General features: G+C 36.3%; 2 protein-coding genes across 3 annotated transcripts; one reads left to right on the top strand and one right to left on the bottom strand.

The window, feature by feature from the left end:
- Positions 1–11,309: 11,309 nt before the first annotated feature.
- On the top strand, positions 11,310–15,420 carry LOC107760933 (uncharacterized). 2 transcript variants are annotated; one of them, XM_075229544.1, is made up of 6 exons: positions 11,310–11,812; positions 12,777–12,988; positions 13,947–14,235; positions 14,324–14,409; positions 14,506–14,597; positions 14,694–15,420. In XM_075229544.1, exons 1-6 carry the CDS (start codon positions 11,576–11,578, stop codon positions 14,954–14,956), a joined length of 1,179 nt encoding a protein of 392 aa, XP_075085645.1. In that variant the 5' UTR covers positions 11,310–11,575; the 3' UTR covers positions 14,957–15,420. The 2 variants fall into 2 exon arrangements, with proteins under 2 accessions (XP_075085645.1, XP_075085646.1); XM_075229545.1 differs by having other exon boundaries at positions 11,314–11,812; positions 13,983–14,235.
- Positions 15,421–19,367: 3,947 nt separating this feature from the next.
- LOC107760932 (protein DEHYDRATION-INDUCED 19 homolog 4-like) lies at positions 19,368–25,328 on the bottom strand. Its single transcript, XM_075229543.1, has 5 exons — positions 24,997–25,328; positions 23,994–24,136; positions 20,757–20,834; positions 20,305–20,564; positions 19,368–19,701 (listed from the first exon to the last, which is right to left on the bottom strand). Exons 1-5 carry the CDS (start codon positions 25,055–25,057, stop codon positions 19,593–19,595), a joined length of 651 nt encoding a protein of 216 aa, XP_075085644.1. The 5' UTR covers positions 25,058–25,328; the 3' UTR covers positions 19,368–19,592.
- Between the last annotated feature and the right edge of the window lie 1,771 nt (positions 25,329–27,099).

The raw sequence follows: 27,099 nt of genomic DNA, 5'->3' as shown, positions 1-27,099 counted from the left end.
TACCGGCTGACCTCTCTATTGCACCTGAACTGAAGGATAATTCTTAGACCTCAACTGTCGGGCCTGCCAGACTAGAATAGCTACCGGCTCCTCTTCATAAGTCAAATCTTTGTCCAATTGGACTGAGCTGAAATCTAATACATGAGACGGATCACCATAATATTTTCGGAACATATACACATGGAACACCGGATGAACTGCTGATAAACTAGGTGGTAGTGCAAGCATGTAGGCTACTTCACCCACCCTTTCAAGAATTTCAAAGGGTCCAATATACCTAGGGCTCAACTTGCCCTTCTTTCCGAATCTCATTACACCTTTCATAGGTGAAACCCAGAGCAATACTCTTTCTCCAACCATGAATGCAATGTCACGAACTTTACGGTCGGCATAACTCTTTTGCTTAGATTGAGCTGTGCGAAGTCGATCCTGAATAATCTTGACCTTATCCAAGGCATCCTGTACCAAATCGGTACCCAACAACCGAGCCTCTCCCGGTACAAACCAGCCAACTGGCGAACGATACCGTCTCCCATATAATGCTTCATATGGAGCCATATGAATGCTAGAATGGTAGCTATTATTATAGGCAAACTCCGCAAGTGGCAAGAACTGATCCCAAGAACCTCCAAAGTCTATAACACGAGCGCAGATCATATCTTCCAATATTTGAATAATGCGCTCTGACTGTTCGCCTGTCTGTGGATGAAATGATGTACTCAACTAAACCCGCGTGCCTAATTCACGTTGTACAACCCTCTAAAAGTGTGAGGTAAACTGCGTACTTCGATCTGAAATAATAGACTCGGGCACACCGTGAAGGCGGACAATCTCACGAATGTAAATTTCAGCTAACCGCTCTGAAGAATATGTAACTGTCACTGGAATGAAATGTGCCGACTTGGTCAACCTTTTCACAATAACCCATACTGCGTCGAATTTCCTCTAAGTCCGTGGGAGTCCAATAACAAAATCCATAGTGATACGCTCCCACTTCCACTCAGGAATTTCTAACTTCTGAAGCAAACCACTAGGTCTATGATGCTCGTATTTGACTTGCTGAAAATTTAGACACCGAGCTACATATGCAACTATATCCTTCTTCATTCTCCTCTACCAATAATGTTGCCATAAATCTTGATACATTTTGGCGGCACCCGAATGAATAGAATACCGGGAACTGTGGGCCTCTTCAAGAATTAATTCACGAAGCCCATCCACATTAGGAACACAAATACGACCCTGCATCCGCATAACTCCATCTTCCCCCACAGCAACCTGTTTGGCATCACTGTGCCGCACCGTGTCCTTAAGGACAATCAAATGAGGATCATCATATTGTCGCTCTCTGATACGCTCATATAAGAAGACCGAACGACTATGCAAGCTAGAACCCTTCTGGGTTCTGAAACATCTAACCTCACGAACTGATTAGCCAAAGTCTGAACATCTGCAGCTAACGGTCTCTCACCAACCAGAATATAAGCAAGGCTGCCCATACTCACAGCCTTTCTACTCAAAGAATCGGCCACTACATTAGCCTTTCCGGGGTGATACAAAATGGTGATATCATAATCTTTCAATAGCTCCAACCATCTTCTTTGCCTCAAATTGAGATCTTTTTGTCTAAACAGATATTGTAGGCTATGATGATCAGTGAATACCTCACACGAGACACCGTAAAGGTAATGCCTCCAAATCTCGCATGAACAATGGCTTCCAATTCTAAGTCATGAACAGGATAATTCTTCTCATGAACTTTCAACTTCCGCGACACATATGCAATCACTCTGTCATCTTACATCAATATTGCACCAAGTCCAACGTGAGATGCATCACAATACACCGTATAGGATCCTGAACTTGTGGGTAATACCAATATTGGCATCGTAGTCAAGGCAGTCTTGATCTTCTGAAAGCTCAACTCACACTCGTCTGACCATCCGAATGGAACACCTTTCTGGGTCAGTCTGGTCAATGAGCTTGCTATAGATAAAAACCCTTCTACGAACCGGCGATAATAACCTGCCAAACCCAGGAAACTTCGTATCTCCGTAAATAAAGTAGGTCTAGGCCAATTCTGAGCTGCCTCAATCTTCTTAGGATCCACTTTTATGCCTTCAGCCGATACTACATGCCCCAAAAAGGCAACTGAGTCTAACCAAAATACACATTTTGAAATCTTGGCATATAACTGATTATTTTTCAAGGTCTGAAGCACACTCCGAAGATGCTGCTTATGCTCATCTCGACTGCCGGAGTAAATCAAGATATCATCAATGAATACAACTATAAAAGAATCCAAATAGGGCTTGAACACCCGATTCATCAAATCCATAAATGTTGTTGGGGCATTTGTCAGCCCAAATGACATCACTAGGAATTCGTAATGCCCATACCGAGTCCGAAAAGTTGTCTTAGGGACATCAGATGCCCTAATCTTCAACTGATAGTAACCAGACCTCAAGTCAATCTTTAAAAACACCTTGGCACACTGAAGTTGATTGAATAAGTCATCAATTCTTGGCAGCGAATACTTGTTCTTGATAGTAGCCTTGTTCAACTGCCGATAATATATACACATCCGCATTGAGCCATCTTTTTTTTTTACAAATAGTATTGGTGCACCCCAGGGCGAGATACTGGGTCAAATGAATCCCTGATTAAGTAAGTCTTGTAATTACTCCTTCAATTCTTTCAACTCCGGCGGGGCCATACGATATGGTAGGATAGAAATGGGTTAGGTGCCCGGAGCCAAATCAATACAGAAATCAATATCTCTTTCGGGGTCATCCCCGGCAAATCTGCAGGAAATATATCTGGAAACTCATGGGCAACCGGGACTGAATCCATAGAAGGAACATCTACACTAGGATCGCGAATATAAGCCAAATAAGTTAGACAACCCTTCTCGACCATACGGAGAGCCTTCACATAAGAGATACCCCTGTTGGTGGAATGGCCAAGAGTCCCTTTACACTCTATTCGAGGTAACCCCGGCATGGCTAGGGTCACTATTTTGGCGTGACAATCCAATATAGCATGATAAGGTGAGAGCTAATCCATACCCAAGATGACATCAAAGTCTACCATATCAAGAAGTAGAAGATCCACACTAGTCTCGATACTCCGATAGTAATCATGCATGAGCGATAGACATGATATACCACGATAGAATCTCCCACTGGAGTGGACACATACACAAGAGCACTCAGAGAAACACGAGGCATCACTAGATATGAAGCAAAATAAGAGGACACATAGGAATAAGTAGATCCTGGATCAAATAGAACTGAAGCATCTCTATGGCAAATTGGAAAAATACCTGTAATCACAACATCGGATGATTCGGCCTTAGGCCTTGCTGGAAAAGCATAAAATTGGGGCTGGGCCCCACCACTCTGAACTGCGTATCTGGAACGGCCTCTAACTGGTTGTCCTCCACCTCTAACGGCCTGACCTCCACCTCTAGCTGCCTGACCCCCAACCTCTAACTGGCTGAGCAGGCGGTGAAGCAACCGGAGCCGGTATGATGGCACGAGAATCCTGCCGAGATCTGTTACTCGACAACCAAGGGCAATACCTCCTGATATGACCAATGTTCCCACACTCATAACACCCATCCTGCTGCCGTGGCTGCTGAAGTTGAAGTTGACCCGAACGGGCCGGATAATCGCTGTAGTGACTCTGGAGGGGTGGTGCACTTATAGGAGCTGAATGTGCACTAAATGTTGGCTACCCAGAGTAAGGCATAATAGGATCGTGACTCCCTGAAGTGCTGAATGAAATGGCCTGGGAGGATGACCCCTACCAAAATTACCCCTGCCTCCAGACGATGCACCACTGAACCCACCGAACTGACGAGGCCTCTTACCAGACCCCTGCCCTCTCTCCTCTGCAAGAACCATCTCGATCCTCCTCGCAACATTAGCAGCCACCTGAAAGGAAATCTCACTTCTGGTCTCCTTGGCCATCTGAAGCCTGATAGGGTGAGTAAGTCCCTCAATAAACCTCCTCATTCTCTCTCCATCAGTAGGAAGTAAAAGGAGAGCATGCCGGTCTAGATCCACAAAACGAGTCTCATACTGAGTAACAATTATACTGCCCTGCTGTAGACGCTCAAATTGTCTGCGAAAATCCTCTCTCAATATGATAGGGAGGAACTTCTCTAGAAATAGCCGTGAGAAATGCTCCCATGTCAATGTAGGTGATCCAGCTGGTCTGGTCAGCATATAATCTCTCCACCACCTCTTGGCGGAACCCGTCATCTAAAATACAGAAAATCAACCCCATTGGTCTCAACTATACCCATGTTCTACAATTCCTCATGACAGCGGTCAAGGTAATCCTGTGGGTCCTCAGAAGGTGTACTACTAGAGTGAACTGGAAAGAGCTTAGTAAACCTTTTCAGTCTCAATAAGACCTCAGAAGACATGGCGGGCCTATCACCGGCCTGTGCGGCAACAACTGGCTAAACTACCTCAACTGGCGGGACTGCTGGAGCTTGATAGTGGGGAGCCATCTGCTCCGGAGCTGGAGTAGTGGGAATTTGTGCTCCTCCCCCAGCCCGTGAGATGACTGGTGCCACTGGAAATGTATCATTCTGGGCCACACCCTCCATTAGGCTCACCAAACGGACTAGAGTGTCCTAAAGTACTGGAGTAGCTATGAACCCTTCTGGAACCTGAACTGGTCCAACCGATACAGTCTGAACTGGAACCTCCTCCTGAAGATCCACCTGAGGTTCTATAACAGGTGCTGCTGCTCAAGCTCTAGACTGAGCGCTACCTCTGCCTCGGCCTCTACCCCTGGTCATAGTTGCCACTGGGGGCTCTAGTCCCTGTCCGTCGGTAGATGTATTACGTGTTCTCACCATCTGCGAGAGAATAAGAATAGAATGGTTCAATCATCGCTGATAGAATAAAATCGCACGACAGAATAAGAAAGAAGCAATATTGTTCCTAAACTTTATAGCCTCTGAAAGATAAGTACAGACACCTCCGCACCAATCCTTCAGACTCTACTAAGCTTGCTCGTGACTTGTGAGACCTAGGTAACCTAGTGCTCTGATATCAACTTGTCACGGCCCGAAATTCCCACCTTCGGGACTGTGATGGCGCCTAACATTTCACTTGCTAGGCAAGCTAACGTTAGAATAATATTAGCCATTTTTAAATAATTTAAATTAAATGGAAGTCAATTACTAAAATAAAGTGTGAAAGACCACAACTACCGAATCATCAAAATACATCCCCGAATCTGGTGTCACAAGTGCATGAGCTACTAGAATAATATAAACAAGGGTATGAATAAAATAAAGTTGTCTGAAAGAAAGCACACAGCTAAAATAAAGGAGAGGGGGACTTCAGAACTACGGACGTTGTGCAGTTATACCTCAAGTCTCCTCTGGGTCGCTGAAATCCGAGCAAGTCTATGGTACGCCGCTGGGACCAACTCCAAAATCTGCACAAGAAGTGTAGAGTGTAGTATGAGTACAACCGACCCCATGTACTCTGTACGTGTCGAGCCTAACCTCGACGAAGTAGTGACGAGGCTAAGGCAGGTCACTTACATTAACTTGTACGCAATAATAGTAATAACCATAATAATAGAAATAAAACAGGTAACTATTTTCAAAAGTTGAAGCCAACTCGACAGTCATAACCAATTATTATTTCAATCAATTTTCGTTGCGGCGTGCAACCCACTCCAACAATATAATTCTTCAATAAATTTCTGTTGCGGCGTGCAACCCGCTCCAATAATATAATTTAACAACTCTTAAATATAATAAAAATACTCCCATAAATACCACATTCAGTAAGGAATTATTAGGCAACAAAGCACACAATATTTATAAATTATTTAGGAAACAAATAATGACAAGTAGCAATTAATTGTGGAAATCGGGGAGAAAATAGGCAATTTCATATTTAATATGCTAAATGTCAAGTAGTAATTAAGACACATAAATCAAATAAGTATGTAACAATTATTGCATGAATTCAAGAATTAATATTTGACAAAGAATATGAGAGAAACAATTATTATAACAATTAATTCATGTCTTAAAATAATTTATAATTTTAAAATAATTATGCAAACAATTAATTGACAAAGAATAGTCACTCGTCACCTTGTCTAAACATTGTTACACATGAAATTCACGTAACAAATAATTCAAGGGTTCTATTCCCTCAAGTCAAAGTTAACCATGACACTTACCTCAATTTGCAACCAAATTCAAGATTCTAATAAACCTTTGCCTCGCGAATTTATGTCCAAAATCCTCAAATCTAGTCATAAATAATTTAATATACTCAATACAAATCGTAGGAATTAATTCCATATGAAATTACTAATTTTCCGGATTAAAAATCTGAAATTCATCTCAAAAATCAATAGTGGGACCCACGTCTCGAATCCCGGGAAAACTTATAAAATCCGTACACTTGTTCCGATACGATTTCAACCATAAAAATATTATTGAATTCCGACACCGGATTGACCTTCAAATCTTAATTTTATATTTTTGGAAGATTTTATAAAAATCTGATTTTTCTTCCATAAATTCACGGATTCATGATGTAAGTGAGTATGGAATCATGAAATATAATCAATATAGGATAAGGAATACTTACCCCAATATTTTTCCGTGAAAATAGCCCAAAAATCGTCTTACCCGAGCTCAAAATCGAAAATGGTAGAAAATAGGTCGAAATCCCATTTACAGAACTTAAGTTATGTTTGTCCAGGTTTTTACCTTATGCGATCGCGAAAATTCCTCCGCGATCACATAGCACGTCTTTGCCCAGTTCCATTTTACTCTTCGCGATCGCGGATAATTCTTTGCGATCGCGAAGCATATTTTGGCTGCCCATATTTTTAACTCTACGCGATCGCGTAAATGGTCATGCGATCGCGGAGAATATTTTCTCAGCCTTACGCGATCACGTACTGCCTTGTGCGATCGCGTAGCACAAATGGCGTGCCAAGCTTCTGCCTTCATTCCTTCTACGCGGACGCGATCAACTCTACGCGTTCGCGGTGCACTGGGAGCTAGCCTTCCGCGATCGCGTGTCAATCTTCACGAACGCGAAGGGTAAAAATCACGGCTCACAATTTCCTCTTCGCGATCGCGGGAACGGCTTCGCGATCGCGAAGCACCATGCACCAGATGACAGCTGAAGCTCAAAAATTAGATTTTTCCAAAGTTCAAAAGGTCCGTAGGCTATCCGAAACTCACCCGAGCCCTCGGAGCTCTAAATCGTACATGCACACAAGTCCAAAAATATCATACAAACTTACTCGCACAATCAAAACACCAAAATAATGCCTATAACTACGAATCAGACTCCAAATCAAATAAAATTTGTAAGAAGACTTTAGAATTTTTGTTTTAACAACCGGACGTCCGAATCACGTCAAACCAGTTACGTTTCTCACCAAATTTGGCAGATAAGTCATAAATATAGTAATAGAGCTATACCGGGTTTCGAAACTAAAATACGGATCCGGTATCAATAAAGTCAAACATTAGTCAAATCTCTTAAGTTATTAAACCTTTAAACTTAAAATTTTCGACAACATGCGATAACTCGAGTTAGGGACCTCCGAATTCGATTTCGGGCATACGCCCAAGTCCCAAATTATGATACGGGCCTACTAAAACTGTCAAAATACTTATCCGGGTTCGTTTGCTTAAAATATTTCCCAATTAAGTTTTAAAGCTCTATTTCATATTTTAATCAATTTTTAACGTAAAAACTTTTTGAAAAAATTTACGGACTGCGCACGCAAGTCGAGAAAAGCTGAATGGTGATATTTGAGGTCTCAGAACACAAAAATAATTATTAAATTTAAAGATGACCTTTTCGGGTCATCACAATATGAAACTTTATTACCCCCCTAATCAAGTTTTAACTTAATTACATGGCCATATACAATTTATCAATTATATATCAATTAGTTTTAAATAAATATCCCTTTAAATTAGGAATTGAATAAGGATTCAATTATTTTCGATCCTTGTTCTCGCTCTCTCTTGCGCTCTCTATCTCCGTCTCTCTCTCCTGCACTCTTTCTCTCTCTGTCTCTCTTGATCTTTCATTATTTATTCTTTTCTCAATTTTTCTTTCTCTGATGTTCTCTACTTTTTATCCTTTCATGTTGTATATATTTTTAATGAAATTCATCAATGGATTTCAATCATTTTACTATAGAGTTTTAACTTAGCAATTTTTTTTCATGTTGCACAATTAGTGTTCAAATTAAAATTGTCAATCAATAAATTTTGAAGGTGTTTGACTCTCCACCATTGACAGCCATTAAAAAGCTTTGAAACTTTGAAATCGAATTTAGGTTTTCAAAAATCATTATTTGTTTGGATTGGGTATTGTTGAAAATAATTGAGAATATTGTTTGGAGTTTATATCTCAATTTTGAGAGTGTTTGATGAAGATTAGACTTGATTTTGGCTGAATTTCAGATTGAAACTCGAAAAAGAAGAAGAAGAAGAAGAAGAAGAAGAAGAAGAAGAAGAAGAAGAAGAAGACATTACTTACGAAATTGCAGTAGAGTTGTATTATAACTGTATGTAAATTCTATTCTGTTGTAGTTATATACATTTTTTTATTGGAATATTGTATGAAAGTTGAAAACTAATTGTATAATGTATGAATCGTTGTATAAAATTTATATTTAAGTTACCAATACTATATTTTACATAAAGTTTTTAATCTGTATCAAAATTCTATTAAGAGAGTAAGTTTTGATTGAAACTTTAGATAGGAAGAAGCACACACTACATGCAAAATATATACAAATCAGATATAAAATATACAAAAGACATATTGTATAAAATTTGTATGAAAATTGTATTTAAGTTGTATGATATTGTAGTTGTATTTAACTGGGTAGAAATAATGTATGAAAGTTGTAGATAAATTGTAAATAAGTTGTATAATATATAATTAGTTGTATAAAAATTTATTTTTACTATGTATGTTACTGTAGATATTCAAATTTGCAGTAAATTTGTACGAAATTTATTTTTAATTTGTATGTTGATGTAACCATACATTGTTCTTTTCTCAGTTGAATTATTAAGGAAAGAAAAATAGAGAATGAATTTCAAATCGACACATATGCACTGATTCATATTTGTTTGAACGGAAAAACTTGAATATTTATGGGAAGTTAATGATTTGAGTGAAGAAATTTCGAGTTTCACATTAAAAACGTCATCGTCGCACTTCGGAGAAACTGAGTTTTATGTGAGATTTGAATCTGGTGTGAGAAATTAACTGGGTAGCATAAAATTGTACTTAATGATTTTATCGAACATATGAACCGCCAAAAGCATCATATCGCCTACACAATGTATGAAAGACTTCCACGGCTGGCTAGAGGTCTCGCTCACCTGGATAGGTGGGAGATGACCTCATTCAAAATAAGACAATTGAAGGCGAGGGAGATTCAGTTCGAGCCATCATGAGTGTTTAGCTAAAGCTTTCTTTCATTTGTTTACACGTTGATAGGTATGGACAATTAAAGGAGATAGAGATTACTTTGATAATCTCTGAGATGTAACCAAGGGCTTTAACCCCTCAACTTTATTCTCTGCCTAGTTTTAATAAAAGGAGACATTTGATTTTAAAAAAACCGCCAAAACATAAAACCAAGACCCAAAAAAAGAAAGATGGCAACTTCAGCAGTATCTCATGGCTTTGGCGAATGTATCACGAAACAATTATCAAACAGAAATCCCTAAATATAAGTTCGATCTTGAGAGAAGAGGGGAGAGATGAGAGAAAAAAAGGAAAAGGGTGTAACTAAATCCCTTGATTGAAGGCACTAATAATGGATTGAGAGCCTTTTAAGGTGGAATGTATATAATTTGTAAGTAATCCTTGTTTAGGACGGGTAATATATAAAATTAGAATAATTTTGATAAATAAGTTTCAAATATTGTATAAGAACGAAAAAATCATTTTAGATATGTTTAATAATTACTGTTAATAAAAGGACCATTTATGGGCTACAATGGTTTATGTTTTGGACCTAATGCCCCCTATTTTTCAACTTATTAGGTGGGATCTAAATAACCAAACAGTTAACGTTTTTAGTTAAATATTATATTTTACATTTTTACAGAAGTTGTTTTTATGGTATGTCTCACCTAGATATATATTTTTTTATTTAAGACATGTTTTTTCAATAATACTACTTTTTCGCACTAAAATTCAGATAATCACATGGATATGTAAAATATTATCAATGTAAAACCATATTAGCCTCTTACAAAATAAAAATACTTCAAAAATATTATTATAAAAAACTCATTTATCATAATTTATTCTAAAATTTATGCTTATTCATATTTATATTTTCATCATTTGCCAGTTTGATACAAATTATACATGTGATGTTAATTTAAGAATATTTTTGTCATTTATTTAAAAAATTACAATTTTTTTCATTTTTTTGAAAAAATTATACCTGTGATATCGTTGTAAGAATGTTTTTATCTTTTATATAAAAATTTTAAAAACAAGAACAATTTATATTCTATTTCCTTCACTCTAAAAACCTTTCCTTCTCTGTTTTACAACAAGATGAAATGGAAAAGCAGAAGAAATTTTTAATAGTTGATTTATTTAGGAAGAAGGAATTGTTTTTTATTTGTAGAAAAGAAAGGAAACTATTTCCTGTAGAATCTATAATTTGTTTATATCTTTCTTATAATAATTCAAACTAAATTTAAAATTTACGTATTTGATGATTCTTGTCTAACCTAAAAATCACTTTAACAGTTATGCTTTTAACTTTTAAGTACGAAACCTATCCCACCATCCCCGTAAATCATCAAATATCAAATATACACACGGGGACATCAAACAGGGAAAACGAGGCTCAATTACATAAAACGAACGTTCGGGTCGTTACATTATTACCTGTGGTGGGTGGTTTAAAAATTTAATTTCTAAATACTATCAAATTGTTAAATTAACTTCTTATTTTATTTTTAATAAGATGATTTATAGCTACACATATTTTATGACTTGTTTTAATTCATGAATCTTAAAAGTCTTATTTTTCTTTTTTAAACTCATACCTAGTTAAAATGTACTGATCACATAACATGGGACAGAAGTAGTAACATTTTTGTTATAATTGGTAATTTGTGTAAATTAATTAGTACATATTCTTTATTCTCGAATTATCTGGAGCATGGTCCATGGATCTAAAGGTGGACCTTCCTTTTCAACCTTTTTTTCCCCTGCCTCGACTCTTCGCGTCTTCTTCTCCCTCCACGCCATTAACAAACCCAGCACCCTCTCTTATCTTCAAAACCCTAAATCATCACTCAAAATCTCCCTTAAACCCTTTTATAAAAAGCACTAAACTTTACCCAATTTCCTAATACACTTTTTTTAAAATATTTGCATACATTACAGTACTCCATTTATAGCAAAGACTCAAACTTTCTACTGCTAAACCCACTTCTTTGACTTTTAGGATCTTTGAGGATCCATTTTCTCTTGTGGGCCGTTCAATTTTTTGCAAAAAGAAAATGGCTGCAAATCGGAGACGGGTAGGAGATGATCGGTTTTATAGTCCGCCGGCAATGAGGAAGCAGCAAAAATTGAAAGCAGCCAAGTCAAGAATTGAAGCGGAGAGTAGAACCGAGTCTGATGACGGAGCATCCTCAACGGCGTCGTTTTCGTCGATTAGAGTTGAGAATTTGACCAATTTGGATCGCTTCTTGCAGCATACCACTCCTAAAGTTCCTGCTCAATTTTTTCCCAAGGTATCAAATTTAACAGGGAATACTAATTCTTTTTTATTTTATTGTGTGTTTTATTAAATTGTTTCAGTTATCTTTTGTGTCCGTTTTTGTGCATTGATTAATTGTTGTCTAGGGGAGGATGTTTAAGCAGACGGTCACTTCTTTTTTTTGCCAATTATTAGCCACGAAATTAATTAATATGTTTTATCCTTATGGTATTGGGGAAAAAAGAAACTATGCCTTGAAATAAAGTTTCTGGCATTTTAGGTGTTTGTGAATGTTTTTAGAGCTTGTATTGTGATATTGTCGAAGTGAAGGGTTAAGCTTAAACTAAGTATTGACATTTTACACTATTGTATATGGGAAAAAATGGTAATGAGGAGAACTGTATTATTTAAAGCCGGTAACTATAGTTTACTTCTAATATATAAATAGTTTACCTATAATATATAACAACTACAACTACGCCTCAGTCCCAAACAAAGTTGGGGTCGACGATATGAATCCTTATCTTTCTTCAAGCTCGACTCATATATAATCATGCCAAAATTCTCAGGAAGTGGACATACCATTGTTAAGTCAAGGAAATTTATCGAAGTGAACCTAGCGTCATGTGCTCATGAATATGACTGTGTTAAGATACTTGATTGTGTCGTGTGTGTGTAAACCATCTGCATGGATAAGGTGGTCCAATGCAATGGTTTTCTGCAATCTCTTCTTTCTTCCATAAATTATCCAAGTGAATAATGGCTCAACAATTGTTGCCATTTCTTGGTAATTGAACTCTTTAAGTTTAAGTTGGCTTTCCTTTATACCTTTGAGTACTGTTTGTTAAGCTCTATGCCTTTGTGTAATTAAGATCAAATCCCCTCATTTGTTTAGTGGTTTATTCATAATGCAACAAAGCAGAAGTTTGTGGAAAATCAGTTTGAATCTTTTGATGTCCTGATACTCAAGTTAATCCAGTGCATTTGTATATGTGCAGACAATCATGAAAGGGATGAGAAATCTTGACAATGATCCGCAGCCCTACTTCATCTTGGGTGATCTTTGGGAGTCTTTTGGGGAATGGAGTGTGTATGGGGCAGGAGTTCCTCTGGTTTTAAATCAGAGTGATTGCGTTGTCCAGTATTATGTGCCATATTTGTCTGGGATTCAACTTTATGTAGACCCTTCGAGGCCCTCTATCAAGCAGAGGTAAGCTTGTTATGTGACGAAAATAGTAATTATTCATGCATATTGGTCTTTGAACTACTTCATGTGTGACTTTTGGGACAATTTGGGGGGGGGGGGAAGAAGTGTTGAAGAGCTTTCAGAATACTGTGTCGATTTATTATAGTTGTTTAGAAGAAAGATGCATCTCCATTATGCAATAGATGTTACTGATTCTGGCTCAATTGTAATTGTCCTCTTAAATGTTCGCTTGAGAATGGTGATTTTATCCTAGCTTCTGGTTAGTATGGGGATTGGTTAATCTGCAATTTTTATATTTATTTTTATCTCTTATAAACTCAAATGTTATCTATTATGTAAAAGACCAAGATCAACTAGAAGTGGATATCTAAACCTTCTGGCCCTGGCCCTGGCCTGCCACTCAATTGAAGTTAAAGCGTGCACCTTCCTCTATTGCAATATTGCAGGATATAAGTTTTCTATGGTTGGTCATGGAAGGCATATTCTTTATTATAAATTTAGCTATTGAAGCGCTTCCGGTTTTGCATAAATAAACTATGAGCTTCTATGGACATTTATTGCAGAAAGAGTGACCTAAAAAGATTGTTCAAGTGAACACTTTTAACAGGGTAATGTGGCATCGGCCTGACGGGCATGTATAGTCCTTAAAGTTGAACTCCATTGTTGATTATTTGACTCGGCCTTTACTGCTTTAAAGTATTTAGTTTACTTTGTGCAAGAAGATGGATCTAGCAAATGTCTCAAGGTTATTAACGTTCTATTTTTTGTTGTGCTGCTCATCTTACCTACTAAGTGAAAACTAGGTTGAAGTAGAAGACAATCATTGAAATACACAGTAACTGTTCTGTTTCCTTAAAAGCTTAGTTCATTTTAATTTGTTGGTGCATTTGGTTGTGGATTACTAGTATGGATCAGCTGCATTTTCTTTCAAATAGCAATCTTGGGCTTAAATTTTTTCCAGGAGACCAGGTGAAGAAAGTGATTCTGATTCTCTCAGGGAGACAAGTAGTGATGACAGTAGTGAATATGGAGCTGGAGCTTCAAGGGTAGCCAATAAAGTTCATGGAAGTTGGAATCAGCAGAATATGATTGGTTCAAGTATTGATGGAATCAAGCATGTCTCCCTAAAAAAAGACCCTTTCTTGGAATATTCAGGCGATGAGAATGAGATAGGGAACTCTCCCGGTCTCCTTATATTTGAATATTTTGAGCGGAATCAACCATATGGTCGTGAACCTTTAGCTGACAAGGCAAGTATTTTATCTTCAAACAGAAGTGTGTCAGTCTTCTATTTTATTGTGTTATAGCATTTATAATCTTTTCCCCACAATGCTGCAGATTTCAGGCCTTGCATCTAAATTTTCCGAACTGAAGACGTATAGGAGCTGTGATCTGACTCCTTCAAGTTGGATTTCTGTGGCTTGGTAAGATTTTCTCCTTTCAGCCTTCACTGAACTAAGATTTGGTGTATAAACTCACCTGTTAATACTGATGTGTCTTCTGCTTTTCCCATTATGAAGGTATCCCATATATAGGATACCCACAGGACCAACTTTGCAAAATCTTGATGCTTGCTTTTTGACGTACCATTCTCTTTCAACACCTGCTGGCGGTAAGTCATTCATCCATTTCTTCTCAATTCACAAACAAAACGAGCCAGTTGTTTGTTCTTGATGTTGCTGACTATCTATTGTTCAAACTTTTGCAGTTTCTAGGACTGACTGGCCTCAACAGCATGGCACAACTATTAGTAGAGGCATCGTTGGTACTGGTACGTCTGCCAAGCTACCTCTCCCAACCTTTGGGCTGGCCTCCTACAAGTTCCAAGTACCATTCTGGTTTCCTGATGGAGTTAATGAATGCCAGAAGGTCAACTCTCTGTTACGAGCTGCTGACAATTGGCTCCGGCTTTTGCAAGTTAATCACCCTGACTACAGTTTTTTTGTGTCACATAACTCATATCGGAGGTGAAGCCCGTCTTATTTTCTTTTAAGCATAACATCCCGATATGCTCGTACGAGCTGGTCACTGGGTATAGCAAAACTAGACTTGGAAGTAGCCTTGTTTATGCAATACAAGCTTTTGTACTTTTATTAGTTACTGAAGATGGATGAGTGGTAAGGTTTGCAGTAGGGTCAAGAGTGACAATGAAGGTAGCATCTTTACTGTTTCCTATAGCACCTTACATACATTGGAGCTTCCACAGTCAACAGTGAGTTCCTGGAAATGATGTTCTGATAACAGTCAGCTTTGTCAAGCTAGTTCTATCTGAGTTTACTGTGGTGACCACAAATTAATGTTGATTTTAAAGGCTGATTTTATGTATATCGTGTACAAATGAATGGTCTGTAATACCTCTAGTATAATATCACCTTACAGTATGTGACTTTGTTTATAGCTGTGTTTTCAAAGTCTCTTTAGAGTTTTCTACTTCACTCCTACTGCTTCGATTGCTGATAAAGATTCACCACCTTTTCGAGACACTGATGTGTCTTCACTTGATTAACCATGCCTCTATCTCAAGTCAGTCATAATCAGCTAGCTATGTGAATCTTCTATGCGATTCTGCTTCCGGATCCATTTCATTTCAAATACCGACTAATCTGCCTCCTTTCCTAACAATTGTAAACAAGTTAATAAATTCTTTAAATTTCAACATACATACCTAAAAGTTATTACTGCATATACTTTTTTTTCCTAACTATAATTCCTATAGATCGAGTCTTTAGAAATAACCAACTAGGTGTGTATTAATTCTTATTTTTAATTTGGCCCGTATTTCCTTTTAGTGCCTTCAACTATTATATTATCACCATTTACGGGTTAATACATCTCAAAATCTACGTAGGACATGGCTAAGCTGTCCATACTAGTTGTTTGCTTACACTGTCTTTTTTCAATATTATCGAATAGCATGGTCCGGGTCTATTATAACTCAAGTGGAATAGTCATGGTGTGTATGATCTTATCGCATGTGATTAAATGACGCTTACGTACGTGATAAAAGGGTTACGTATTAGAGGCGTAACTAGAATTTCAAGAGCATAGGTGTACCATGAGCGTCAGAGACCCGAGTTTTCGTGACGGTCTCTAAGAGATATTTTTGGTTTAGAAATTTTAAAAGTCAAAATAAAGACTAAAAAGAGAAGGATAAAAATAAAAATAAAATGTGTAACCAATAAAAAGGAAACAAAAAAGTATGTTTAATTAGAAAAAAATGGTAGGGGCATGAGGATTTAAACCTACTTATTAATTACAATATAATTTAAAAGAAGAAAGAGTAGGGGGATCGAATCCCCGACTAAAAGTAGGGTTGTCTAAGGGTAGGATAATACCGGTACCCGTACTCTTAAGTACCGGTATCGGTACCAGACTGTACCGCTCCGGTTGGGGGGTAGGGTGAGGGATTTGGGTGAAGGGTATGAATAAAGGTAGGGTACCCGAAATAGTATCCTTAATACCGGTACCGTAAGTACCCTTAAGGTACCGTACTGGTACCCAAACTTTTTATTTATTTATTTAAAATCTGGCCGTTTTGGTTATAAATTTGTTGAAGATCGACACACTGGTATTTTTATTTCTAAACAAATTAAAGAAATTTGTGATTTTTGTGGACTTTCTAACAAAATTATTATTATTACTTTAGATAATGCTTCTAGTAACACTTATGCTATTGGTGTTTTGAAAACTAGATTAACTCTACCTTTTGCGGATTTATTTCATATTAGATGTGCATATCTTATTTATAACTAAGTTGTTCAAGATGGACTTACTTTATTTGGCACTACTCTTGACAAAATTAGATTTGCAGTTGGTTATATTTTTCATTCTCAGATACCTGCTAGACGTAGAGAATTTAAGATGCATTATGAATCTTGTGAATTACCCTTTAAAAAAATTCCTAAAGAAGTTGCAACTAGATGGAATTCAGTATACGATATGTTGTATGTTGCTTATGAATATCGATTGCCTAGTACCAACATGTTTAATTCCTATGTTCAATCTGTTCATATCATAATAGATGATGATTGGGATACCACTTTTCATCTTATTCATTTTTTAGAAAAACTTTTTTATACTACTAAAGAATTTTCTGGGTTATTATATCCAACTATTTCTAGTATGTTAATATATATAACTGGAATTCCGATGTTATTTTTTGAGTATAAACAAAAAGAAGATTATAAAGATACTATTAAAATAATGGTTGAAAAATTTTAAATTTTTTTTTTTCCTATTACTGTTATTTATATTACTGTTGCTGTTTTACATCCTGAAATCAAAGTTATTGGTGCAAAGATACTTGTTGAAACAATTTACTTTAATTTAGAAAAAGAACCAACTCAAACACCAACTCTTTCTACCTGTTTGGCTAGTATTCAACAAAATGCTAAAGTTGTGTATGACTATTACCAAAGACAAATGAACTCTATTGCACCAACTAGTGGTGCCTCTACTTCTTCATCATCTCAACCTCTTAAAAAAACTATTATAAATAGACCTTTTGGTGCTATTCGGCAAATGATTAGTCAATTGCAATCTTCACAAATTAACGAGTTTGATGTTTATTTACTTGCAGGAATTATTGATATTTGCGATGATGAAGGGAATGAAGACTTGCTAAAATATTGAAGAATGAACCAACGATCATTTCCGATTCTTTCAAGAATGACCCGAGGTGTGCTAACTATTCAAGCTTCATCAGTAGCTTCCGAAAGAGCTTTCAGTGCAACACGATTTCAACTTGGAGACCACAAACATTCATTGACACAAGACACCTTGGAGACTATCATTTTATTCAGAGATTGGACTAAAGCGAAGAGAAGAAACTTTGGCCTTCCAGAAATAATTCAAGAAGACGACGATGCATATAATGAAATAGTATCTACCAGAGATGGCGGGGACACAGACAAACAAGTGCTACCAGTTCCAACCGAAGAACCACGAAAAGTTATTGAAAATCAAATCATTCAAAAGAAATATGTAATTTTATTTTTACAAGTGTTGAAATACAAATAAATACTTGTAACTTGTATTAGAAATCTAATGTTTACATTGAATAAAATAAAATAAAGGCACTTCACAACCTTGAATCTTTTTCATCCATTAAAGCTTGTTTGTATTTATATTTAATTTTTTAAAAATTTTAATTTAAAATTACCCTTAAGCACCGGTACTGCACCCTTAGAACCGGTAGAGGTACCGGTAAGGTACCAAAAAAAATACCCTTAGTCATACCCTTAAAAGTCAAGGTTTACAAATGCAGGTTATTGATGCCTGGTTAGATCTGATTGAGACGGTACGCTACCATGCCACTGTCTAGTGGTATCAGCATGGTTGCATGCTCAATCCGGAGGTGGTGGGGCAGTGTATGTGATGGTAATGTCAGGCAGGCAACTTATGTTTGGTATTATACTATTACAAGTACCTTATTGGAGTACAATTCAGGCTGTCTTGGACTACATTGGTACTATCTTGTTCAGTAACATACAGGAACTCCATATCTTTCAAAAAAGAATCAAGAGAATCAAACTCTTGGGGTCAGGTATGGTGTATTAGTTGGAAATTCATATTTGCCTTGTCCTTTGGAATGCAAAACCAATGAGGGCATTAGAGGTGCTACTATGAGGTCTTTGCACTTGGCTCGTGGACTCACACCATCTTCTTATGGCAATCTACCTTCTCATTCATTGTAATAGCTAGCTTGTTAGTGATTTTTAGAGCTGCTTGTGTAATAGCTAGTTGTAGATGTATTGTTTTATTTTTGTTTGGACAAATTGTAAACCTTGGACCCATTTTGGGATTATTTTATCTACATATTAGCAACTAGGCAGCGTACCTAGTGATATATTTGCTAAAAAAAAAACCTTAAGAAAATTACCCTTAAGGCAGAAAGGTGCACCTCCTTACCAATGTACTAAAATGCTCACTTGAGCTTGAGTTCACCCGTGTTAATTTAAGTATTAGAGCTGCTATGCATGATTTAGGGAGAGGAGGATGGGTATACGCGAACCCACCCCTCCCATTTGCATCCGCCCCTGTTACATATGTGATGCAAGTAACGTCTACAAAAAGACTATCAACGCCTATTAAAAACTATTGTCATATTTCATTGTTCCACGTCAACCCTTCTAAGCCAGTAACAAATATTGTTGGCGGTCAATAAAAGCCTCTTCAAGAACCTTATGCCAGGAAATTCTGTTTTGGGGCTAATACACCACCCTCAAAATTCAGACTGTCCAACCTCTTCCTAAATTTGTTTCCCAATACAGGGCTTTTGCCTATTGGTGGTAACCAGCAGTGTAGGCGAAGGCAAATTCTACTGCTAATGGATGAAAAGCAGCAGCCATAGTGCGGCGCTAGCTGCTTCACCGCTTGATAATTTTAGTGAAACTAGCTATATAGTCATATATCTCTTGTTGCTTTACACAATTAACTTAGAAATATATTAGCATATGGCCTACATTGAAGATGGGAAACGAACGTAGTCTTTAATTAATATACACATAAGTAGGACTTTTAAGAGTTCCCTCTTGCCCTAGCTACTACACAGAATGGCAGCATCCCCTTTCTTTTCTCTATCCAAGCTACATTATTCTCTTCTTGCTTAGAAGTCTTCTTCAAGAAAGGTGGACAGCAGCAGCCCTTGCACAAACTCACTTCTCCTGGCCTTCTCCTCCTGGTCTTTGTCAGATAATGGAGGTGGCTGAACATTTCTGTTCAACAAGAACAACAAAATCAATAATAAGAAACTCAATGCCATGTATCTTGATGATGAGCAGCTTTTACAGCCCACAATCCACCCCTAAGCCTCTGATAACGTGTCATTTCTTTTAATATGTTAGCTCTTCGTATCGAGATCCATGAAAGATGAACGATGTGCTCATCAAAAAAAAAAAAAGAAGAGGGAAACAATGATTTATATGTCAACAGAAAAGCCTCGCACAATCAAATGACCACAGCTTCATAGACAGTCATCACTAGTCCCTACCTTACCTTTCTCAAGTTTCAGCAGGAGTAGTTACCCCTATTGGCAAATGAAACTATTAACATACAAATGACATAGATGAGGTATATATTTTGTAACAGCTCATCAGTTTCGCATGTTTAACTTGATAATAAGCAAAAACGCAAGAGGCTATCCAGATAAAAAAATATTCAACAACTCAATCACTAAACAAAAGGTTTAATCCAGTTAGCAGACAGACATGCAATCAAAGACACATGAATATAAAACCTCCGGGGAACTAGTGTAATACACATAATCATAGGCAGTTGAGAGAGATAAAAAAACACAAACAGAAGTAATCACGCATTACCTTTCGGAGGAGTTTTCAAGAGTGCTTTCTTGTTTTGAACTTAGCTTAGTACAAGATAAAGGTTGAACATCAGGAATTTCATTAGCCAAAGGTGTATTGTGAATGAACGAAGATAACAAGGGATCGGGATCTGTAGTGGAGGAAGAAATCAAACGAGAGGACCCCCCAAGGATGGATTGCAGATTTCCTTCCCTTAGCTCTCTTCTTAAAATAGAGAGAGCCGAAGTACCACCCCTTCGAAATCTTCTCCTGCGCTGTACCTGTAATGCAGCCAACGATAAATACTATGCAAATGGTTCCAGCGGTAGAACTAAGACAAAACTGACACACTCAAATACGGTTTAAATCAAAGAATTCTGATATGCTGCACATTTGATACTGAAGCAAACCGAAGAGAGGTTTCAAGTCCGAAACTCATGAAAATCAATAATGAAAGATAACCAAAAAGATACCTTTAAAATATTTCCATGTTGCTGAGTAATATGACCAACCAAATCCATTCCAACCCTTTTTGCACAAACCGGACATATCTGCATATAAAGACATGTTATCTAACATCACAAGAAAGCCTGACAAAGTGCTAGAGATCACTTTGTGCTCTTTAACAGAACCCTGACCACTAGCCAGAGATGAAACTGACAAGCTAGTAGCAATTAGCAAATAGTGTTTAGCTATCTAGATTTTATTCAGAAATAGCAGAATAAAGTTATATAATCATGGGGAGATCTACATATTATAATCATCAAAATTTTTTTTTTTGTCCGAACCACTTTAGTCTCTACCTGACTCTAGCCCGTGTAATAAAATCTCATTTCTAGTTCTAAGCTTATTATCTTATTCTCAGGTTAATGAAGCCTTAATTAAATTTTGTCAACACAGAAGGTAATAATCATGCAACTAAACATTATTTTGTTTCTTAAAAAAATATTGTTCTGAAAGTATTTTGTGTGATTGAAATTTTCAGAAACAATCCCTTCCATACAGGAGCTATTGTTTGAATTGAGCAACTTTTTAAAAGAAGTCGTTAAACCACACTTGCCTTTTGGTTATTTACCCAAAAAAAGAACTGTAAAAAAGATATAGTTACTTTGCTATTTGGCAGGTTGGAGCACTGTTGAAGAATTGGTTATACATTTAGAAGCTCTTTAAAAGCCACTCAAAAATTAGGTAGCTTCTTCTCAAATTTTAACAGACGCTATTCAGTTTTTTTTTTCTTTTTTTTTTTTTATGAAAGCCGCTTATCATAGATGACTATCCAAATAAGTAACTTCGTCGAGCCCTGAACCACAGACACACAAACACACTATGCGTTCTTTGCGGAGTGAGCCCTAGAACACCTTAAGTCGCTGCTCACTTAAGTAACTAAAGTATTTTTTTTTTTTCATTTTCTGGTTATTGTACGCAGGGTAAGGCTGCGGACAATAGACGCTTGTGGTCCGGCCCTTCCCCGGACCCCGCGCATAGTGGGGGCTTAGTACACTGGGCTGCCCTTTTTTTTTCTGGTTAGTTGAAGTACACAGTTTTTTCAATTCTATAGCCAGCAGATGAGACAGCACTTTTTAATTAGCTGACTCTTATAGTTTTGGAAAATTTATTAACATGATCTGGAAACCAAATTCAGAAAAATAGATTTTAAGTTAAAACTCCATCAAATAACTTAGAGATGACAAGCCATTTCAGTACCTGGAGAACTGAGGAACCGACAAAGAGTGGAGAACTGAGGAACCGACAAAGAGTGGAGAACCGAGGAACCGACAAAGAGTAGTAAAGCTACCACAAATTATTCATAAAAAGAAAACAAAGATAAAAAAATATTTTTAAAAAAAGAAGCAGCTAAAGCTGACTAAAGGAGTAAAAGGGGACATTCAAACAGGGCATTATTCCAAATTTACCTTTTTTCCTTTAATCTCGACATGAGGGCAAATGGGGTAAACTACATAGATGCCCACAAATGAGTAAATTTTCTCCTATAGGCTACAGCCTCCTCGTTCCTCCTCTTAACATAACTGCCACCTCTAGAGAGAGAGAGAGAGAGAGAGAGAGAGAGAGAGAGAGAGAGAGAGAGAGAGAGAGAGAGAGAGAGAAAGATGAAATTCTGCGGGGCAGGCTAGTAAGAGGGAAGGGGATTCAATTGAATCCCCTTGGCTGAAACATTATACTGTGCAAATAGGATAACAATAAAAACTTTTTGGTAAAATATATAAACTATTGAATCCCTTGACATAAGGGGAAACTCTATTATTTGCGGTGAAGGGGTTCAAAAATTGCTTTAGGTCACGAGTTCAAATCCCAACTATGACAGTCCAGTACTTTTTTTTGAATCCCATTATATAAATTCCTAGTTCCACCACTGGCTTCTGTTTCACTTTTGTCAAGGAAAGAAACAAGATAGAATTAAATAAGCCTAGTGAAAAGATATGGCTTCACTTGCCTTCCCTTTTATGAAATAAGCCTCCAAGGTCTTTTTTCTGGTTTAAATGTTTCAGTTCCCTTGGTTGGAAAAAAAGGTGTTACCTTGTTAATAATTAATCTTCATCAAGCTGAGACGAATGTAAGATGTAAAGCAAGAGTCATTAGCTAACCCATCAATATCCCTTAACTTAGGCCCTAATCCCCAAAATCTAGCACTTTCATTTCAATGTTTACTGGCACTCAAACTATTGCAACAAGTCAGAAATGCAAAAGGTTAAACTTTCCAGTCATTCAATATTACCCCAAACTGGAAGCTCTTCAGAAAGGAGTCGTAGAAAGCCCATTTGTTATACCTTTTTTCTCAATAAAAAAAGGTAGTATGTCTAACCCTCGAGCAGAAGAAGAGGGAGGTGGGGGAAGAAATAAGCCAAGACCCTTGAAACATCACAATACTAGAATGAATAAAAATTAGCTGCTCATATTTGAAATAAAGATCACTGCATGAAGAACTCCTTTTTTTTTCCGGTTTGGGGCGTTCTCCAGTGACTAGAAGCTTGATCAATTTAAGGGTTACCTTCACAAGTCTGTGAAGATAGATTCTCGTCACTCAGTTTTCATGGTTGAGCCATCCAGATGTTATAGCATTCTATCTTTAAAGAGGAGCGAGGGGAGCAGGTGATCAGCCAAAACCACTGTGCAATGTAGCACCAGTGTTAATTGCACATAATGCTTCTGATATTTTATCTATATTGCTTAATTTAATGTGGTTCATGAATTAAAAACTCCTGTATCTCCATATTTTGCAGGAGAGGGAAAAAAAGAAACTATGTTTTTTCTGACACATAGATAAGGAAAACAGAAAACAAATCAATTCATTACTTTGAAATTTGAAGTTCAAAGCTTCAAACAACCAGTGTGATTCACTGATTTGAATTCTGAAGTCCAAGCCTCCATAGACATATACACAGTTAATGGTAAAGAATTATTTCAAGAAATGAAAGCCTCCATTTTAGATCGCCAATACTTATCTTCACAAACCTATTGGGTTCACCAAGGAAGAATAGAAAGAAATAAAAAGAAAAGAAATCATTTCCTTTTTTTGATAAGACGAAAGAAACCAACTCCTGTCCTGAATAAGGTCAATGTAAAGAAGTCTAACGGCAAATTAGAAGGTTCTGTGACAGTCACCCTGGTTTTAAAAACTTACGCAAAACCTACATTTGCTAAGTCAATGAAAACAAATGGGTAAAGAAGTGCTAGTAGTAGAGATACCGTACCCCATTCTTAGCCTCAATAGAATGCTCTTCATCGATATGACAACAGAGGCCAACAATATCAAAATCCTCAGCACAGAAAGGACACAGAAACTCTGGCCTCGACTCCTCTTCACCATCATACTCCTCTCCTATGTTATAGATATCTGCAAAACACACCAAAAAAGTTTAAACAACAACAACAACAACCCAGTATAGTCTCAATAGTGGAGTTTGGGGAGGGTAGTGTGTAAGCAGACCTTACCCCTACCCTGGGTTAGAGAGGTTGTTTCCGATAGACCCTCGGCTCCCTCCTTCCAAGAATTCCCCACCTTGCTCTTGGGGTGACTCGAACTCACAACCTCTTGGTTGGAAGTGGAGAGTGCTTACCACTAGAGCAACCCACTAGAGCAAAAAAGTTATAAACAAAAAGGTGGAAAAACATATATTTGTATTCTTCACACCTACTTCATTTTTTGCGCAACAATAAATTCTACTTACATTCTAAACAACATCACTAATGAGGAAAAAAATCAAAAATGCAATCGTAAATTCTTCCATGCTTTTCAGGTAGAGAAACCTATTCACTAAACCTCAGGTCATTAAACGAAAAAGCTGGAAAAACAAAAGGTTGTAATCTTTACACCAGGTTGACTTCCGAGCAACGAAAACCTATAAACAACAATTTCTAATTACATTATTTCTACAGAAAATAAGCAAAACCCGCATAAGAAAATGTAAATTTCTTCATTTTCTGGTACTCAACAAAAACCCAGCTCGACAAAAAAAATTGTAAGTTTCATATCTGGCTCATTTCTAGGCAAGGAAACCAATAGAGATAAAAAGCAAATGCAAATGTAAATTTCATCATTTTTCGTGCAAAGAAACATATTCCACTTAACCCCATCTCAGAAAAAAAGCCAAAATCATTTGTGGGTTTGGGTGGGGTTATAAAAGTTGTAATCTATCCACCTGCATCGTTTATGGGTAAGCCTAAAAAGAAGATAAATAGTAACATAATACTGACCTGATCGAGATTGGTAACGCCTTGAAGAAGTAAATAGACGAGTCCAAGAATCTGAATCCATTATATTATGTCAGACTTAATAAAATGAAATTCCAATAAATTCTTGTACCCCTTTGGCTGAAATTCCTCAAAGACGAAACTTTTTCTTTTTGGGGTAAGAAAATGGAAGGAACACTTAGATTCAGATAATTTAATCAAAACTTGCACCAAGAAGAGGTGATAAAAGGGAAAAGGGCAAAAATAAAAAAGGGGGGTGGGGGTGTGGTGTGAAGTTTCCTGGAAATAGGGAGGAGAAAGAGCAATAGCAATTAGCAAGACAAGCCTCCACCAAAATTTCAAGGTGGCAGGTGCTTTGGAGTTTATACACGGTTTTGGTTACACAAAATAAAATTAAAAAAAAGAGGCTTAAAGTTGAATTTTATTGCACGATTGGGATGGCCACTATGCACCTTTCACTTTTGGACCGACTTATTGTCTCAAAAGCGTTTTCTAGCCTTCTAGGAAAAAAGACAACCGGTTAATGGTATGTTTGTAATTACTAGGGCAGTAATTATACAGCTTAGTAATTATATAATTACGATAACTTGTTTGTTTTTCATAGTATAGTTACAGTTTAATTACAAGTTTAATGTTTGGTTGAACAAGTGTAATTACACAATTAGATTAAATTTTAAATGAATTAATTATCAAAACTTAAAAGTTAATATAATAAATATATGCCTATAAATTTTTATAAGTATAAATGCTATTATATTTGGTATTTAAGATGTATATTTTTTCGTGAATATACATTAATTAGTAATCATATATTTATAACTAATATTGTAAAAATAATTTATATATATATATATATTCCAAATTAATAATATTTAATTTAGATACTTACAAAAACTAAAAATATATGTTTTGTAATTACAAAAACTTAAAATATACGTTTTGTAAGAACATCATGGAATTCATAATTGATAAAATAAACTAATATTTATAAATAGTCATAACATCATTCAAATATTTGACAAAACTAATCTATCAATTCTAACTAAAAAATGAACAACATGCAATGTGAGTCAATACTACTAAAACAAGTAAATTGGATCCATGAATACAACACAATTTCAAAATTTTTTAAAAAATTGTTTAGCATATGTCAAATTCCAACATAATAATAGTAAGTTCCACTACAACTTAAGATTAGGAAACATAATAAGTTTATAACCACATTCAACAACGAAATTCACTTTAATTGCATCATTCATTATATGCCCGGTTTATTAATGACTCATTATTTTTAATATTAGGAGGTATAGTTTCAAAAAATAGAATAATAAAATAAATAAAAAATAAAATATAAACAATTACATGGAATCACAAGAAGTAAAGATAGAGAAATAAAAGATAAATAATGTACAAAGAAAAATATATTTTAAAATTTCAAAAGAAATTAAAAAATAAAAATAAAATAATAGAAATAAAAAGTTTTTAAAAAATAAATTAAAATAAAAACAAAAAAGAAAGAAACTAAAAGGCAACCTTGTAATTACATAGTGTAATTACTATCAATTCTCACCTCCCCTTGAAAATTGGAGAGTGTAATTAGGCCCCTCCAATTACATTCAATTCTATGCTTACCAACTAATTACTTGACCAAACAAATATGCCAAACTGCATCCAATTACACCCAAATCAATTTCCAATGTGGCTTTCCAAACATACTTTTATTAGTCCTCTGTCCTAAAAAAATAAAAGGGAAGAGGGTCATATTTGCTCTTGAACCAAATGAAATTTTATTAATATATGGAGTATGTCTTTTGTCGATGGTTCGCTTCATTCACCTCCTTAGTTACAAAAAATGACTTATGTTTATTCTTATTTATAAACGGTTAATGGTTAAAGATTAATTAGCCATTAATTAGTCTGTTTAGCACTAGGAAAAGCCATATATTCAACACGTGGCTAAAAGTAATAGATCCTCACTTTGTTTGCTTTCGCTAAAATCACACTCTAACTCTTCCATTCTCATGACCCAAACATTACCAACAAAATTCATCAATTTTTTGATCAGTAAATTGAGTTTTTTGTCAGCTCCATCAATTCTATAATTTC

This window comes from Nicotiana tabacum, chromosome 14 (assembly GCF_000715075.1).
Source record: "Nicotiana tabacum cultivar K326 chromosome 14, ASM71507v2, whole genome shotgun sequence".
In the NCBI taxonomy this organism is placed as follows: Eukaryota; Viridiplantae; Streptophyta; class Magnoliopsida; order Solanales; family Solanaceae; genus Nicotiana; species Nicotiana tabacum.
The sequence above is the reverse complement of the archived record's forward strand: the minus strand, read 5'-3'. Positions and strand labels throughout refer to the sequence as shown.

Excerpts from the sequence above, each read along its gene's own strand:
- LOC107760932 (XM_075229543.1), bottom strand. The coding sequence starts at position 25,057 with ATGGATTCAGATTCTTGGACTCGTCTATTTACTTCTTCAAGGCGTTAC. Across the intron at positions 24,137-24,996 it reads GCGTTACCAATCTCGATCAG|ATATCTATAACATAGGAGAG; the intron begins GTCAGTATTATG and ends TGTGTTTTGCAG. Across the intron at positions 19,702-20,304 it reads CTTGAAAACTCCTCCGAAAG|AAATGTTCAGCCACCTCCAT; the intron begins GTAATGCGTGAT and ends CTTGTTGAACAG.
- LOC107760933 (XM_075229544.1), top strand. The coding sequence starts at position 11,576 with ATGGCTGCAAATCGGAGACGGGTAGGAGATGATCGGTTTTATAGTCCG. Across the intron at positions 11,813-12,776 it reads CTGCTCAATTTTTTCCCAAG|ACAATCATGAAAGGGATGAG; the intron begins GTATCAAATTTA and ends GTATATGTGCAG. Across the intron at positions 14,236-14,323 it reads GTGAACCTTTAGCTGACAAG|ATTTCAGGCCTTGCATCTAA; the intron begins GCAAGTATTTTA and ends ACAATGCTGCAG.